The 18,303-nt window shown below is 42.5% G+C and overlaps 1 protein-coding gene across 1 annotated transcript in view; it reads right to left on the reverse strand.

Moving 5' to 3' along the window:
• Window positions 1-5,299: 5,299 nt before the first annotated feature.
• The window catches only part of TMEM178B (transmembrane protein 178B), a 314,930-nt gene continuing 301,926 nt past the window's right edge, over window positions 5,300-18,303 (reverse strand). Inside the window, exon 4 of the mRNA XM_077807528.1 lies at window positions 5,300-5,550. Within this exon, the coding sequence (XP_077663654.1) occupies window positions 5,300-5,550 (251 nt within the window). The remainder of the gene's footprint in view (window positions 5,551-18,303) is intronic.

Genomic DNA, 18,303 nt, shown 5'->3' on the forward strand with positions numbered 1-18,303 from the left:
GTCTTTCAGTGGAGTCTGGCAATCTTCCAAAGCTGTCTTAGGTTTTTCACCTCAAGCCTTCCTCCGCTGCATGGATGAGCATTTTTCTGCATGCAAACGGCATGGGACATGAAAGAGTTTTCAATTTGGCTACAAACAGATCAGTGTTGGTCGTGTGTGTGTGTTTGTTTCTTTAGTGTCTCGACGCCTGCTGTAGATGCTCAGAGAAGAAAAAATAGCTCAAATAATATGTCTTTGTTTAAGCTCTACAGTTGATAACTCATTATTTCCTCTCCATTTCACACGTAGCACTCAAGAGTTAAGGAGAGATTACAGTAATTTTCCTCTGAGCTACACTTATTAGTGTAGCCAGGATCAGAAGTGCTGCAAAATGGGGAAGGACAGCCATAAAGACAGTCTTTCAGTAACACTTGGGACATACATACAGGATCTCCCCTGCCCATCAGCCCTCACCCTAACTAAGGACTCCTATTCTATTGATCACTTGATGTACCAGTGGGATTACAAGTCAAAACCAGAACCGACCCTAAACTGTTTGCATGAAGAGTGAATCAGGAGAACATTTGCATTCTTCAATGACTCTCTGCTGGGAGTGTGAAGAACTTCCACTGAGAGGAATTTGGTTTATCTCTCAGAGTACTTGGAGTCACTTTTCACTGTCCAAAACTGCTTGTCAAAAACATGAATAGCTCTGTTCACCTGAGGGGGTGTGGGCAACTGCTGAGGATCAGGGCATGGAGGGCTATGCCTGAAAAATGTTTTTAAAATACTAACTATGAGACTACTAAATATGAGGAGATCAGTTGTGTATATGGGGTTGGGAGGGGAGAAGAGATGGATAATATATACAGCTGGGCTGGTATGAGTCTGGTAAATTCAACACTCAACCAGCTTTAGCTTTAAGAGAGTGGCATATACAGTACATAGGATACAGAGTACATGGAATCCTGCCATGTAGTACAATCACACATACATTGCCCCAGGTATGTATGGACATGAGAACCCTCACTGTATCCACAGAACAACTGCACTACACAGTAATCGGAGATCCACTATAAGTAAAACTGAAGTTTGCATACTGCAGTGCATTGAAACAATTCATTCTACTTCACAATGAGTGGAGTTTCATGACGTTTGTGTTCATTTAAGCAGGTTCCTCTGTGGATCTCTGGAACATATACGTTTCGTGTCTTAGACGCGATACATGAAAGGCAATTTGTGAGACAGCTCTGGCAAATATTGGACTCCACAGTTATCAAGCTTCCAGTAAGAGAATCCAAATACCCAACAATATATTAGGCACGGACAGGAATATCACTTCAGCAATGGGAGCAGATGGGGAAAGAGGAACTGAGGATCAGTCCTGCAAGATACTAAGCACTATGCCCTGATACATCAAAGCACTTGAACACATGCTTAACTTTAAGCATGTGAGGAGTCAGTGGCATTACTTACATGCTTAAAGTTAAGCACATGCTTAAGTGCTTTGCTGAATTAGGCTAGAGTGTTCAGCACATGGCAGGATCAAACACAGGTCCTTAAAATTGAGATCACTGTCAACCAATTCAGAACTACCTCTGAAGCCTAGAAACTAGAGATGAGCCTGAGTCACATCTGGATGTAGTTTCAGGAACACATTTCAAAGCTTTCCTAAAATTCAGAGTGGGTTCAGAATTGGGGGTTCTGCTCTGGCCCATTATAGAATTAGACTGTAATCACGACATTTGGATCTGGCTTCAGATGTGGATTTTAAAACAACCCTTGACCAAAAACTGGGCATGTGGAGATTCAGAATTCCAGTCTGAGCCAACAGAAAGCATGGCAAAGGCTCTGATCCCTGATAATGTATAAATAAGTACTTAGGTGTCTTGCACTCTGTGCCTGGGATTGAGTGGAATTCTGAATACTCCGTAGGGTTCCTGTCCTGATTTTGGGGAAGAGGGTGGGAGAACTGCCCTCTGGACAAATGGCTCCTTCTACAAGCCAGAGTTTGGCACACCCTAAAAATTAAGCAATTAAGGATAAATATTCACCTGTCACTTCAATGGCTGTCCACATAATATTTTACATAGTGGGTGCCCACTTATATTACCCACCCCTAGGGCAGGTCTTGGAAGGCATAGGCTAGTGAGTAGATAATCAGAGAACTGGGCCAAGTCTCCAGAGTTAACACTTCTTTTTTAAAGCAAAATGAACGTAACCACCATCTCCCCCCCGCCGCCATCCCCCTCCACATATACACAAACTCACATACATTTTGTAAATTGCCAGCTTCAAAGTACATCATCATAAAGGCAGGGCTATTTTTATCCCAGGTGCAGGAAGAAAGAAAAGACTGAGGATCTCACGGAACAGTCGAACTGATTTCTGCCTCTTTAAATTTTGTTGTTACGCCTATTTTGAAAATCCATCGACAAAAGAACCCACGAGCGGTCACTGATCATACCGGCTGTGTGGTGCTTTCCAGGCCACGACAGCTGATGGTAGAGTGGAGCAGATACTTTCTGTGCACTTTGATCCTACCAAAGGCACGTCAAACATAAGTACTTGCATATAAGGGTTCTCCTAACATAACCACCATAGAGGTGGAGGAGAGGTTTTGTTCAAAAATTGTTTCAATGAAATGTGGTCTTTTTTTAAAAAATGAATTTTCTCACAATAATATTGGTTTTCTCAAAAATGCCAATATGTTTCAAACATTTTTTCTAAAAACTTTCCATTTTTTCAATGGTTGTTTTTGTTTTCCATTTATTAGTTTTTGCTTTCAGTTATTTTTAATTTTCTGTTTTCTTATTTTTTCCCCCTTTTACCAATGTTAATTAGTCAGCTTAGTCATATGGTAGGAATTTTGAAAACCAACCAGTTTTATTTAAAAAAACATGATTTTTGAAAGCACTTTAATTTTTAAAAATTGCTAAAAATTAAAAAATAAAACAAAAAACAAAAAATTGGTCCATTTAGAAAACAGAACTCTTTTCCGTTTTTTTTTAACGTTTCAACCAGCTCCATTTGCATGCGAAATGAACGAAAACTCACCTGCAGAAGGTGGCACTTTAGTGTGAACACTCTCATTTGGCAGCTTGGATTTGCTTGCTTGTGGAATACGTAAAAAGCAAATCAAGCTAACAAAAAACCAAGCAGCTTAGTGAGAATAAAAGATAAACAAATCAATCCTACTCTGACATGCCCCCAAGAGTCTTCATTTCTTTGGGCCAGATTAATAAAACAAAAACAACAAAAAGACTCATGGGAAGGGAAAGGAAAGAACGTGCAGGGAACGACTGACAATGTCTCTATAATCGTATTGTATGAGAATGACTATTTTTTTTAAAAAAGTAAGCAAAACACTGTCTCCCCGCAGCACTGTAGACCTGGAAGACAACACGTCCTTTTTTTTTCTGGAGCAAATTCTGTTTCAAATGGATTGCCTCTTCTGCCAATTGTTTTTGTTTAGATGCCCTGGATATTTGTTATCTATCGACCAACTAGAACATGTGATGTGAACGAACTATTCATGTAACAAACAGTTGCACAGATTGGTCTTAAATTAACAACTTTTTTTTCACACCCCTTCTCCCCTCCCTGCACATTTGTCAGTAGATGCCTCAAGGGAGTGATTCTCTACACTCCTTCACATGGCTATTCGGTAAGAGCATCATCTGACTCCACTTTAGTTACTCCATTGGTGCCTTCTCTCCTGCATTTCCTGCCAGCCACACCTTCCACAGCAGGAACGACTAGATTTTCAGGTGAAATTTAGCTTCCCTGGATGACTTATTCCTCCCCAGTTGGGTTTTAGCTGCTAAATTAGCTGTTCTGGGATCTATGAGCTGCACAATGAGAGGAGCAGAGTAGAAAGGGGATGGTAGATAGGGCAGAAGCAGGAAAAAGAGAGAGACACACACACAGAAAAAGAGAGAGAATTCTAATTGTGGATTCACAACTATATCATACAGGACTTGAGCTCATGGGGAATGGATTTTCATTCTCTGCATCTGACCCATTCTATTCCATCTGTATAGAGTGTTCTCCCAAATGGAAAGAAGAGATTGTCCAGTGAAATGGGGCAGTTTCCAATGACAAGATGTGGGAAGGTCTTATTTGGCATACCTGGACACAACAAGAGGCACCACTTATTTCTCCCTTACAAAAACTTGTCCCCCTTTTCTCCTCTGCAATGGCTTTTGCCCAGTGGTCTTTAATTTCCAAAATGGAAAATAAAACAAATCCCACTCAAATAAATATTCAGGAAAATCAACTGCAAGGGCTCCCCCGCCTCCCTTTCCCTGGATGGTTTTTTCCTGGTATCCACCATCCTGAATTTTCCATTGTTCTGTTAAAAAAACAAAACCTCCAGCGAAGGAGACAGGCTGTCTCAGAACTCGTGCCTTCCCTCGCACTTCTGCAGTCTTGATGCCTCTTTCTTGGGCTACAAACACAGCATGGATGGATTACAGACGATCACATTTCAATGTTTTTAAATTTTTCTTTTCTTTTCTTTTCTTTTTTTTAAAAAAAGGGAAAATAGAGTTATAAACACATGTATCACAGCATTTTCAAAAGGCCCCCCACTGCGTCTCTGTTAGCAGTTCAGCCTCCGTGTTAAGCCTGGATGTAAGGCAGCTGGAAGATTAAAACGGCATTGTTAGAACATCCACTGAAATGTCCTCATGGTTTTTTTCTTCTTTGTTTGTTTGTTGTTCCATATTTATTTTATTTGTTTATTTTTTTTAAAGTTTGGCAGGCAAAGAGAAAATGCTTTCCCCCGCCCCCCCCAATGGTCTGTCAATTTTGTCCTCTATTTTTAGGCAGGAAGAAAAATAACGATGGGTTTGTTTTTTTTAAAGGTGGTAGGGGTTTGAAAATGGCCTCGAGGAGGTTACATTCTAGAGATGACTCAAATGGTTGATTTGTTTCTTTGCTTGTCGCTTGTATTCTCCTCTTGCCTTGCAGTTGATAGTTTTTGGTTCCCCATGTCCTGTACAGACTCAAGTTTCACATCCTCCATATAACCTGCTTCCCCACCCACCCCAGGTGGCAGTAGATAGATGCAACAGTATTTTCACTTGACCTTTAATTATGACACTGAAGTTAAGAGTTAGATGGAAGAGCCATGTTATAGAAAAGCTTTCCCATCTCTGTGAGAAAGAATGAAGCAACAGAAAGTCCTCTGGAGATGCAGGTGCCATGTTGAACTGAGCTCTACCTTGGCACTGGCATCAGTTTGAGATAAATATAGCTGTATGTATGTGTATACATATATATACACACACACATATTTGTTTGTTATTTATTTATTTTAGCACACTGTCCCATTCTCAGGTCTGGATTTGGGGCAGTTGGTCCTGGGGACAGGTTGGACAGAAGGGGCCAAGGTGCAGAAGAAGCCAGATATAAGAGTGAGGCCCAGGCCTCCCCACGCACAGAACATGGACCAGCCGTAGCCATGACTGATGTCATCAGGAAGTCCATACAGGTAGCGGGGGTAGCGGGAGAGCTCGAAGTTGATTCCAGCCACGCATGTGCACAGTGAAATGATGCAGAAGGTACCTGGAGAAGGACAAGAGAGGGGGAAGGAGGGAGGGAAAGAATAAAGAAAGGTTAGAATGATAAAAGCAGCATTCCCCAGCTGTCTAAAAAAGAGGCAGCGTGATCAATAAGGTAATATCTGAAAGGCTGGGGGCTGGAGGAATTGCTACAAAAAGAGGCATGGTCACACTGGATGCCAGGAACTGCTGAGCTGTAGCATTGGCCCTGGCTAGAGCTGGTTGGAGAAACTTCCATTGGAATATGCTGTTCCATCAAAATCAAATTGCTTTGTGAAATCAAGGCAATTTCACTGGTATTTTGTTTTGAAAAAAGAAAAGGAGAGGTGAACTTCTGACCGTTTCAAACCATCCCATTTTGACATTTTCTGACTAAAATGTTTGTTTTTAATTTTACGTGACTTTTCATTTTTTAAAAATTTTGCAATATATTACATAGTATAACATCATCATTTGAAAGTTGAAAATCTCAATGTTCTCAAAACAAAACATTCTGAACCACCTAAAATAACACTTTTGGGGAATTTTTCTTCGCAGAGAATTTTAAATTGTTTGGTTTTCACTCCAATTCTGAACATTTTGAAATCTCCAAATCCTTTGCAAAACAGAACATCCGTCCTCCTTGCTGCTCTAGCCTGGACTCTGCCTCCCTCTGTAATACTGGGGAAGTCACGGAGGCCTGGTCTACACTAAAATGTTAGGTCAACCTCGCTACATTACTCAGGGGTGTGAAAAATCCACATCCCCAAGTGACGTAGTTAAGCCGACCTAACCCCCAGTGTAGACAGCACTAAGTCAATGGAAGAATTCTTCTGTTGACCTAGTTACCACCTCTGTGGGAGTTCCCATCGGCATAGTTAATATCTACACTGAAGCGCTACAGTGGTGCAGCTGCAGTGCTCCAGATATGCTGCTGTAACACTTCAAGTGTAGATAAGCCCTGAAACTTGCTGCCTCAGTTTTCCATCTGCAAAAGAGGATAAGACTACTTACTTGCATCATGAGAAGCTTGTGTGTGTAATTCTGGCAGATAATAAGTGTCATGGAAAGACATGAGTCCCATTTTAGTTGAGGTTTTGTTGAGCTACTCTCCCTTTATGAGCTTGATTTTCCTCTTTGATCCCACCCCCCAACTTCACCAAATTAAATACAGACCTCTTCAAATTTCACAGGAGTGAACCATCTGTCTATAGTGTGTTCTTATAATGTATCACCAAGGCACAAAACGAGATCAAACTAGGAGGTTGGTAGTAATTGGTCTAACATAGCGAATGCCAGTGAAAATGAGGTAGGATCAGAGGCTAAAATAGGGAAAGAACAAGTTAAAAATTACTTAGACAAATTACGTGTCTTCAAGTCACCAGGACCTAATGAAATGCATCCTAGAATATTCAAGGAATTGACTGAGGAGATATCGGAGCCATTAGCGATTATCTTTGAAAAGTCATGGAAGGTGGGAAAGATTCCAGAAGACCAGAAAAGGGCAAATATAGTGCCAATCTATAAAAAGGGAAATAAGGACAACCCAGGGAATTACAAACCAGTCAGCTTAACTTCTGTACCCGGAAAGATAATGGAGCAAATAATTAAGCAATCAATTTGCAAACATCTAGAAGATAATAAAGTGATAAATAACAGTCAGCATGAATTTGTCAAGAACAAATCTTGTCAAGCCAATATGATAGCTTTCTTTGACTGGGTAACAAGCCTTGTAGATAGGGGGGAAGTGGTAGATATTGTATAACTTGACTTTAGTGAGGCTTTTGAAACTGTCTTGTATGACCTTCTCATAAACAAACTATGGAAATGCAACCTAGATGGAGCTACTATAAGGTGGGTGCAAAACTGTTTTGAAAACCGTTCCCAGAAAGAATTTATCAGTGGTTCACAGTCATGCTGGAAGGGCATATTAAGTGAGGTCCTGCAGGGATCAGTTCTGGGGCCAATTTTGTTCAATATCTTCATCAATGATTTAAATAATGGCATAGAGAGTACACTTACAAAGTTTGTGGACGATACCAAGTTGGGAGGAGTTGCAAGTGCTTTGAAGGATAGGATTATAATTCAAAATGATCTGGACAAACTGGAGAAATGGTCTGACGTAAATAGGATGAAATTCAATACGGATAAATGCAAAGTATTCCACTTAGGAAGGAACAATCAGTTGCACACATACAAAATTGGAAATGACTGCCTAGGAATGAGTATTCTGGAAAGGGATCTGGAAGTCATAGTGTTCCACAAGCTACATATGAGTCAACAGTGGAACACTGTTTCAAAAAATGTGAACATAATTCTGGGATGTATTAGCAGGAGTGTTGTAAGCAAGAAACGAGAAGTAATTCTTCTGCTCTACTCTGCACTGATTAGGCCTCAACTGGAGTATTGTGTCTAGTTCTGGGCGCCACATTTCAGGAAAGATGTGGACAAATTGGAGAAAGTCCAGAGAAGAGCAACAAAAATGATTACAGTTCTAGAAAACATGACCTATGAAGGAAGACTGAAAAAACTGGGTTTGTTTAGTCTGGAGAAGAGAAGACTGAGAGGGGACAGGATAACAGTTTTCAAGTACATAAAAGGTTGTTAAAAGGAGGAGGGAGAAAAATTGTTCTCCTTAACCTCTGAGGATAGGACAAGAAGCAATGGTCTTACATTGCAGCAAGGGAGATTTAGGTTGGACATTAGGAAAAACTTCCTAACTGTCAGCATGGTTAAGCAGTGGAATAAATTGCCTAGGAAGGTTGTGGAATCTCCATCATTGGAGATTTTTAAGAGCAGGTTGGACAAACATCTGTCAGGGATAGTCTAGGTAATACTTAGTCCTGCCTTGAGTGCAGGGGCCTGGACTAGTTGACCTCTCGATGTCCTTTCTATCCTATAATTCTACCACAGAATCTGAGCACCTCTCCCTAGAGATGATAGCCAAAATCACAGTAGAGCCAATGGTCTAATTTTCCTCCTTCCCCCCAACACAGTCAGGGCCATTTATTATTATATTCCTTCTCTCTCTCTCTTTTTCCACATTCTTCTCTTACTACTCCTCTTCTCTCTCCTTCTTGCTTTTGCCTCTTTTTCTTCCTCTTCTTTACCATTGCTAGTTGCAGCTAAGCAGTGAATTGTACACACTCCGTTCTGTGGGCATGAGTGGAATTATGCTAGAGTAGAATATTTCCGGAATGGCTAAAGCCAACCAGACAAGGTGTTGGGGAGAACACATACCAAAGGACATCCTTGGCACACAGGGACATGCCAATATGCCAAAATCCTTTTTAGAGGCTACAGCAAAACAAATCTAGGATCTCCATGTAAATTCCATCTCCGCCACTGACCTCCTGCGTGACCTTAGTTCTGGCTCACATTTTCTTCATGCAAATGCCTGGGCATGCTAGCCATTAACCCATCCTGTGCTGCACAGCACGGAATGCTCTGGCCAGTGTCGTACAAACAGAGTGGAGTGCTGTGACCACAACTCTGAATGTTTTCCTTTGGCATGAAGGTACACACAAAGAGTGATCAAAACTGGTCCCCTACCCCGACACTTTTTTGGGCCTGATTCTCACTTGCACCGAGGCTATTTTACATCACTCTGGGAGTGTACCTGCTGCCAGAACCTTACTGTAAGTGGGCATTGGGCTCTTTGGAGTTAAAGGTTTCACAGCCCTCTTGAAAGGAAGAGATGCTCTGAACCTGTCCCTGTTCTGAGGATAAATGAAGACCAACAAACAGAGACCAAGAGCCTCCATATATTTCTGCTGCTGTTGGTTTTATCTCCCTGCCTCCCACACACATGACCCTGGCCCCATGTATTTCCTCTCCCTCTCCCTGATGTATCTGAAACTATATATCAGCATGATACACACTGGCTTGACTTCTCTCTAGACAAACCCACAAAGCCAGCTGCCAGCAAATGCCTTCAGAACTCTGGCCATTCAGTCTGCATTGCCGCCCATGACAGAAGGTCCCCTGTAGTGTGGTAAGCCAACCTTGCTGGCAGCCTGTCAGACTCACTCCTCTAATGCACTGATGGTGTCCTTTGGCCCAGAAAGCTCCTGGCAGAGGCATAGGACGGAGAATGGGAGGAATCTGATTTTTCACCTCAGTGGGAGGAGGAAAATACATTGATGTTAGCCCTCATTTTCCCCTCTAACAAAGGGGCGGTTGAGGGGAACTTTGTCTCTCTGGCCAAATTCTATACATGGCGACCAGACATTCCTGAATAATAAACATTTTATGGTCCCAATTAGGATCAGGTCCCCATTGTGCAGGGTGCTGTACAGACACAGATGAAGAGACAATCCCTGTCCCAGAGGGTAAATACCTAAGAATCACCCCAGATTAAATGCTCCAGATCTTTCCAAATATCTTGCAGACACACCCCAGGCTCTGGGGTCATCTTTAGAGAAGTGTCACACCATCTGAAAATCAACAGCAGGAGATGCAGGGCACTGGAGGGCCTCCTTCCCAGAAGTCAGCAGGTGATCCTCTCGTCTTTATTCTGAAATCAACCCACTTGTTTGATGAGAAATCCCAGTCCCTTCCCCCACATCCTCCTTTGTTAAATGGATTATCCTCCTAACATGAGGCTGTATGGGTAGGAGTGCAGTAGTCCCTGTGTGGCAGGCCGTCCTCGCTGTTATACTGTGATGGGAGGAAGGTGCACGGTAGAGCTACAGAGCTATAAACTAAGCTCTGTGGCTTGTTTCAAAGGGCTGTGGTTAGAAAATGGCAAAAGAGTCCCTTCTTTGCTGAAAGGAATGTGATCATTTCAGCTCCATTAGAAACATAAGATTGTGAGAGGAGGTATCAGGGAAAATTTGGATTGCCAGTTTGAAACCATGTGGTTGCTAAATACGAAAAGGAAGGAAGTACTCCCCTTCTCCTACACTTCGTCTCATCTATCTCAATGGCAAACTCTTCAGGGCAAGGACTGTATTTGTACAGTGCCCACAACAATGGAGCTCAGATCTTGGTCTAAACACCACCACGTAACAAATACTAATGAGGAGAAAGTTACAAACAATGGAAAGTAAAACCAGCCATGAATGTGAAACTCATTAAAAATGTTGTTTCTGTCCCTGGATCAAACTCTGTGTTTTTACTGAGCTAATAAATAATCAGTAGTATGCGCAACAATTTGCTGGTGCCTGGCTCCATACCCCTCCACTGTCCTGGGTTACGTAAGATGTCATGTACAATATTTTAAACACCAATTTACCAGCATCCATCAATGACATGCCATTATCTCACTATTTATTGTAACTTACCAAGGCACAAAAAATGCTGAATCATGCTGGCTCGAGAAAATTTTATGTCCAGTGTGTGAATCCCACACGCTGTTCAGATTCAACTGTCAGAACTCGGATGGCCCCACTTACCGTTAATCAGGCCTCATGATGTAAGAGGTACCAGGGCTACTGATAATAACTGAATGTTGGTGTGTTTTGGGTTGTTTGGGGACCAGTGCAAATGAGTTAGGGCCTGCAGTCCAATACCTGAACAGATGCCCATATGACATAAAACCACCCTCCTGATTGGCACCATTGTTGGACTGAATGGGCATGGAGATTGAACTACCCCAAGAAGTGGTCTCTCCAAGTCAGGGTTAGACATACTGCTGGGCCAGTGTGAGGGGAAAGTAGACTACTGTTGCCCATGATACTGTACCTACGCTACAGACACAGGACTTCAGAGCCTCCAGGACTGTCACATTTCATGAACAATTCATTGTAACAGTCTCTTCCCCGCAAAAAATTAAATCCTAAAGAATTTCCCTGATAGGTTCTTGGAATCAGTCATGTACTTCCCTTTCATGTTTACTAATGAGTCAGCGTCCCAGGACAGCAGTGGCAATATAGAATTTTTATTTGTTTATCAAAAACACTTTCTGCAGCTTTGGGATAATCATCCAATCAGAACTGAATGCAGATGGGCTGAGGTTTAAATCTCCCCTCCATGGAATTGGCGGATAGAATATGAATGACAGGCAGTAATAACAGTGCACCAGGGATGCGTTGGCATCCAAGCGGGACTGGGGGGAGAAAAACTGACTTCTCCAGCACAGCTGACAGGAGTGGAATAAACTGAATTCTGTTTGATGGGGGCAGAGAAATCCAGGCTGAGATTTGTGAGGGGAGGTGGGATCATCCCAAATGAAACACTAGTGAATGAGATAAAGCCACAACAATATTTCTGATAAAGGAAAAATAACATTTCATTGGGAAATGCTTCTGTCAGGCAAGACAGCAAGCCTCATCTAAGGCTGTGTCTACACCACAGAAGTTGCTTTGTTTGACATCCAGTAGCTACTTCCTTTCAATCTGGTTTTGAAAATGGTTGCCCTGATAATGGGGAGAGGTTCAATGCCTGTTACTACACATTAATTGTGTTTGTCTAGCTATTAAATCAATAAAAGGTAATAACAGAAGCTCTATCTTGAAAAAGAGGAGTGTAAGAACTCACCGGGAGTACTTGTGACGTACCACTGCTCTGTTAATCTTGACGAGGCCAATCTGGGGAATCTATATTATTTATTATTATCTATTATTATTTATTAATTCTGTTTGATATTATGAACCCTCTGTACCTATCTATATCAAACTATAAACTCCATGATGACTGTAAGACTGGTCTGTGCCTTCTCTGCTGTCTTTTTACCTCCATCTTGGTGTGAAATTCCAAAGGGTGGAGACACAGGGCTAACAATGGAGGGTTGTTAAACCTCCATGGTCTTCCATTCAAATAGAGACAGGGAGCTGTCAGGCACTCAGAAGATCCAGTCTACTCAGGTGGGCTGGTAACCAGGTAGTCAATCACCTGACCAGGGGCTTAAGGCTGACCTAACAAAGGGGTCTGGAAGTCTATAAAAGGACTAGGTCTGCTCAGAGTAGCTGTCTCTCACCAACCAGAACAGGAAAAGAAGCATGTGTTGAAGAAGAGAAGTCCCAGAATCCGGATCAAATCCCAGAGAACACTTGAGTGGTGAGTAAACTGAGGCAGGGAATCACACACAGGTGTTTTTTATTTTGCATAGATCTGTATATCTCTTGTGCGTCTAAAGGAAAGAGTGATCGCTTTTTAGAAACCCTTTGCAATGTCTGTGCCTATTTGCTTCAAGGATCACATGTCCCAGAAGGGGTAAATTATAAACTAGAGAATCTACAAAGCCCGTGTTCTGAGAAAGATGGGCTTAAGCCACTGCGATGTCTTGGGGGTGGGGGGTTCAGAACTGGTTCTGGGGGCCTACAGCAGCGGGGCCATGAGGTCCCACTTCCAGGTACCCAAAAGAGAAACTGCACCCAGGAAGTATGTCAGAGAGGCCAGAGCCTCACCAAACCAAAGGAAGTTTAAAAGCATGCAGGCCCAGGGTGTGGATACAAATACAACAGCCAACAAGGGCAAGTTGACCGGGCTATTACATACATCTCTCATCTTATATGTAGACTCTAGGCTTTTTAGGGCAGGGACGATACTTTTGTTATACACAGTGCATAGCACAATGGGACCCTTCATCTCAGTTGGAGCCTCTCGGTGCTATGGCAATACCAATAATAAATAATAATCGCTATAGCACCTGGGGACCCTGCTTGGATAAGTTTTCATGGAGGATATTCAGAGCTGCAGAGGAGGAAAACCATGCATGAGTTGCGACTGTGGTTCGAGAGTCCACTTTTGCCCTCTCCATATTGGAAGCAGTACTGTGTGGAGCTAGTTACATCCATTTCTCAGCATGATTGTATCAAGCAGGGCTGTAGAGATGTTCAGGTAGGGAGGTTTTGTTATCATCTGATTACCAGGCGGGCCAAATTGTGCATTTGACTAACCCTTCTAGGCGATCTACAGCATGATTTGCTAACATGGCTCTTGTACCAAAAAAAACAACCCCCTCTCCTCAGTGGTCAGGGTGGCCATGTACATTGATGGATCAGCTAGCTTAGCAACGAAATCTTTTAGGCCTTGTCTGCACTAGAGAACTGCACCATTTGGAAGTGAACCAGTTGTAGTGAACTGGTTTAGACACAGACAGCTCAGTTTGCCAGCAGTAGCCATGCTGAATCGGTTTAAGGTTTTGCCCCACACCTGCACTTCTGCTTTCTCACATACATTCCTCCGTTCTGATTACCAAGTAACTAGTTTTATAGAGTCCCTTGTATTTGCTCTGTGGCCCAGCCATGCATCAACTCCTTGCCCTCTACACCTGTGTGAAGCCTAAGCTGGAAAGCTAGAGGAACCTCTGTATGCTGCCACTGTGCCAGAACCCTGCTAATGACAACTTTGTTTAAACATGTCTGTGGCTAGTATTTGTGTCTGAGGCTTTAGATAAAGGATGAAAAGCTAAATATTTGTGGCATTCGTTCCTTCACCTTAAAGAGACACCATGGATTTGAAAGCTAGTCAGTTCCTAAAATAGTTACAAGTAGTTTCCAGTACTATGCCTGCCCCTGAGACCCCTCAAAAGTTATGTGGCTTGACAATCACATTTTCCTCTTGGTTTTTAAAAAATATCTCTTCTGTGCCTGACTGAAAGAGACACACCCCTTCCGCGCGCCTCCCAAAAAAACAACTGCAGCAACTGACTCATGAACAGACTGTGCTTTCAAATGTGCAAGATAAATAAACTAGGGGTGGAAATAGAGATTTTTTTTCCTCTCTGATCTCTTACAGTTATAAGAGCCTCAGGTGTTACTTTGCAACTCTAGTAGGTAAGAACAGCCCCACAGAAGTCTGATTTAGAAGATGATAGCGTCCCTTTATTTAACCCAGGCAATTCTCACTGAAATCTGAGTTTCGTTTTTTAAAGTGTTTCTGCAGATCTGTATCTGGATGTTGTTGCTATTGGTTGTTATTTGTGGTTATTAATTTCTTTGGAGAGTGTGCTAGTCTTGTGGTCGTCATCTGATCTTTTATTATAGAGCTGGATGAAAAAACCCACATCACAACAGAAGCTGCATCATTTTCAGCCTCTCTCTACCCTACAAGTTTTTTTGTTCTAGGTACATGAAACAAATAAATAACAAAATGAGGTCTGATCCTGAGGTAGATGTCCCATTAACTAGTTAAATTATATCACAATCCTGAAATTATTAAAGAATAAAACAATACTGCTCCTAGCTCCGTGGTGACAAACTCCGTTGTGAGGGAGCAGCTTTGCAGTAAACTCCTTCTGGGCATGGACTGAATGCCTCAGCGGCACACGGCTCTTGAGAGCACTTTATTGCTCTGTGCACACTTGCACAGAATATAAATTATTGTTTAATTATACACTGTCGCATCATCGTCAGCTAACAGACAGGTTGCAGAATGCAAAGGATTTACTTTAAATTTGCCCTTATAAAAAGGCTTGGGCGGAAGGAGATATCTGATTGGCTGACAGGGTTCCCATGCTGTGTCATTATGAGACCATAAACCCACATGGGTTGGAATTTAATACACTTTTTAAAAACTAAGAACCACAATAAACAGCGGGGTGTATAGTAATGCTGTTATCGTGTCATATATCTGCTGGTTGGGTGCTTCTTGCATTTGGCCTTTGGCCTCATGTATCACAACATACTGGAGGCACCCATAGTAAACCACGGTAACCACGCATCCTGTTGTGTATTATTTCAGCAGCACTGCATGTGTACTGAATTGTAAATACACAAGATGTAGTGTACACCTGGGGAACGTGTATCCTGTACCATAACTGTACACCCTGCTAAGCCAGATCCTCAGCTTGCGTAAATCAATGCATTTAATTGAGCTACACCTAATTACACCAGGTAAGGAGTTGGCCCTTTGTGTATTACTGCTCCTATGGCACATAGATATGACACAGTAACTCCAAATTGTTGTATATAATGACACCCAAGATTTGAGCACAGGACTCTACAATTGCAGTGCACCATGTTGCGTATGATTGCACCAATGGTGCGTATACAGTGCACCTTATCAAGTATCTCTGCATCCAAGATATGCCCAACACAATAAGTGCACACCTTCCCATGTGTTCTGCACACAAGAAAGGAGTGACACTGTCACTGCACATCCTGTCTTGCATTATTTCTTCAGAAGCTACAGTCGCACTGTGTTTTGATGAGATGGACTCCAAAAAAGAATATAACAGGGGATGCTCAAAGCATGGGAGTTGCTCAGTGACTAACGTTGAACACTGTGGACAAGGTGATGACCATGGCAATCTCACCTCAAGATAGCCCAGCAGTAATATCATGACTGACTACACCCATGAGGCCTACATGATGTCTTGCAACCCTGCAAGCACATAACCAGAGTAAAAAAAAAAAACCGGAGCCAGTATTAGCATGGCCCTTTAGTGGTGTGGGGGTAATATAGGTAGAGGTAATTCATGTCATAATTAAGTAACTTTTTGTGGAAATAACTCCTTCCATCACTGCAAGTCTGATCTCCCAGACTGTTTATCCTGCTGCAAGTTTGTCCAGTATCTGACTCATATGCCTCCCGTTCCATCACATCTCAAATCTGCCATGTAACCAGGCTGCTAGATTGATGCCAAATTGCAGCACTGGCAGAAACCCCATTATGGGTTCTCAATTAATTTGAGCTGACCTTCATTATCACATAGAAGGACTTGACTTGTCACAGTTCTGCATTCACAGCAGTAAGGGTGTTGGACTGAGATTCACTTATTCAGCAGGTGGGTCTAACAAATCTTTAGGAAGGCAAAGCACTCAGTAAGTAGTGATCAATTAGTCACAAATGGGAAGCTCATCAGGATGATCTCATCATGGTTGCCTCCAGCACTGGACAGTAAGATTTCAGCTTCCCACTGTTACACAGACTTATTTATAACTTTCTGTTGTCTTCTCTTTAAATGTGTTTTAGTCTCTCGTTTGCATGTTAACTCTCTTCCTCTGCCAGTACAGGATTTGTGTCAGTTCAGACCAGTTTCTTCTAGCTTTGTGGCTACTTTGCCTTTTTTTTCCCCTCACAATTGTGATTACTCTTCAATTTCTTACACATGCGCAGTTATATTTAAGCTGAAACTTAAATGTAATCAGAACAGACTATTAAAATCACAGCAGGCTTCTTATCCAGTTTAAACATGCCTTTACTCCCCATAGAAGAGACTTTCAGCACCCTGGCTAATTTTTCCCTTTTCTAGGATGTGGAGGATAGATCTACTTCTGCTCTGAAAAGCAGATCCCTAAATGGAAGCCTGACTTTGGCTTTTAAAGTGAATTTAGAGCTGATGAGAATTGTCAGATTCATGGCAGCTGAGGTCCTTTCTTTGTCTATAGAAGCACAGCATAAGCAGAGGCAGTGCAAACTTCTCCCACACTGCCCTGCCAATGCTTCTAAAATACTCTGCAGGGAACAATTCAAGTGATGAGAGGGTAGTGTTATCTCCATGTCCATTTAATCCTTATTCCTCTGCTGTGGATGCCATCAAAGACGCCATCTGGTGCCAGTTGTGGTGGTGGTTGTTGTATGATTTGGACATCTGTCCATTCACAACGGTACTGAGACCCGCCACCTCACTCCACTCAGGCAACCAGACACCTGTCAGGTTATAATGACTTTTTCTTGGTCACTGTCTGACTTGGATTGAATTTGAATGGGTGGGGGGAACCTTGCTGTAGACGGCTCTGTAACCCACAACCAGTCTCCTGAGCCATTCAGTTAGAACTGGAATCGTTTATATTTGTCCTGAGGGATATAATTGTCCAGAAATCAAACTGAGATTTTCATTGTCCTGTAAATGAAGCCTGCAAGAGACAGGACAAATCCATGAAAATGGTATTACATGAATTGCAGAGTGGGCAGCAGCACGCCTGATCCCTTATTTTCTGCCTTTTAAAGGATTACATGGCATTGAGAAGGGCTAAGATGGATTCTTTCTTCATGTTGCAGGGAGCTAAAACTTTCATCTACCATGAAGCTGTCCAACTCCACACAAGTACCATATGTGTGACTAACTTCTCTATTGCCCCCTAATAGGGCCCTTGAGAATAGACAAGACAAGCCCACTTTGCAAGGGTGCCTGGGAAGGTGGGTCTGAGTCTTGCCAGTTTCTAAATTCCAAACTGGGCCCTGTTACACACACACGGGCAGTCCCCTTTCTCTTTCCACAGAGAGTTGTTCCTGTCTCAAAAGGTGTGGTGCCGCCCTGCCTCTCCTTCTATTACCCATGCACTGCCTTCCTCTCTGTTTGGTACCAGTATGCTAAAGGAGTTCAATAAGTAATTGTTTAAAAAACCCAGTAAACTCGAGTTTTGTTTGACCATCGTCCTATGGTCTTGAAATGCAAATGCCAGCAGCAGATCAAAGCCCTGGTGACATTATCAAGAAGCAGAGAACTACAGAACTTTAAAAAAACGTGTAGCTTGTCTTCCATGGCTGTTGCTGGGACAGTCCTTTGTGTTCCTATCAGAGCCTACTCCATACGTTTGGTCCAGCTTTCATTCACCTCTTCACAGCAGAGCTACTGTTCTCCCAGAAGAAAGGGGCTACACAGACTCTCCCCAGAGCCAAAGGACAGATTATTTGCTGGCGAGCAGCACAAGGCATTACCTGCTTTCTCATCTTCCCAGAGGGCTGAGTGTACTGCCTCCACACCTCTACCAGTGCATGCTTGTCTTGGGAGTGAGCAAGTAGAGTTCTCTCTAGCTATTTGGCCTACTTTAAAAAGAAACAAAACAAGAGCCGTGAAAAAAACACCTTGTGCTGCAAAATCAGCATGAACTCACTTAGCAGTCTAACGTAGGCCACGTTGAGGAAAGTGGGCCTATCCCAATCAGCA

Source organism: Eretmochelys imbricata, chromosome 1 (assembly GCF_965152235.1).
Source record: "Eretmochelys imbricata isolate rEreImb1 chromosome 1, rEreImb1.hap1, whole genome shotgun sequence".
Lineage (NCBI taxonomy): Eukaryota > Metazoa > Chordata > Testudines > Cheloniidae > Eretmochelys > Eretmochelys imbricata.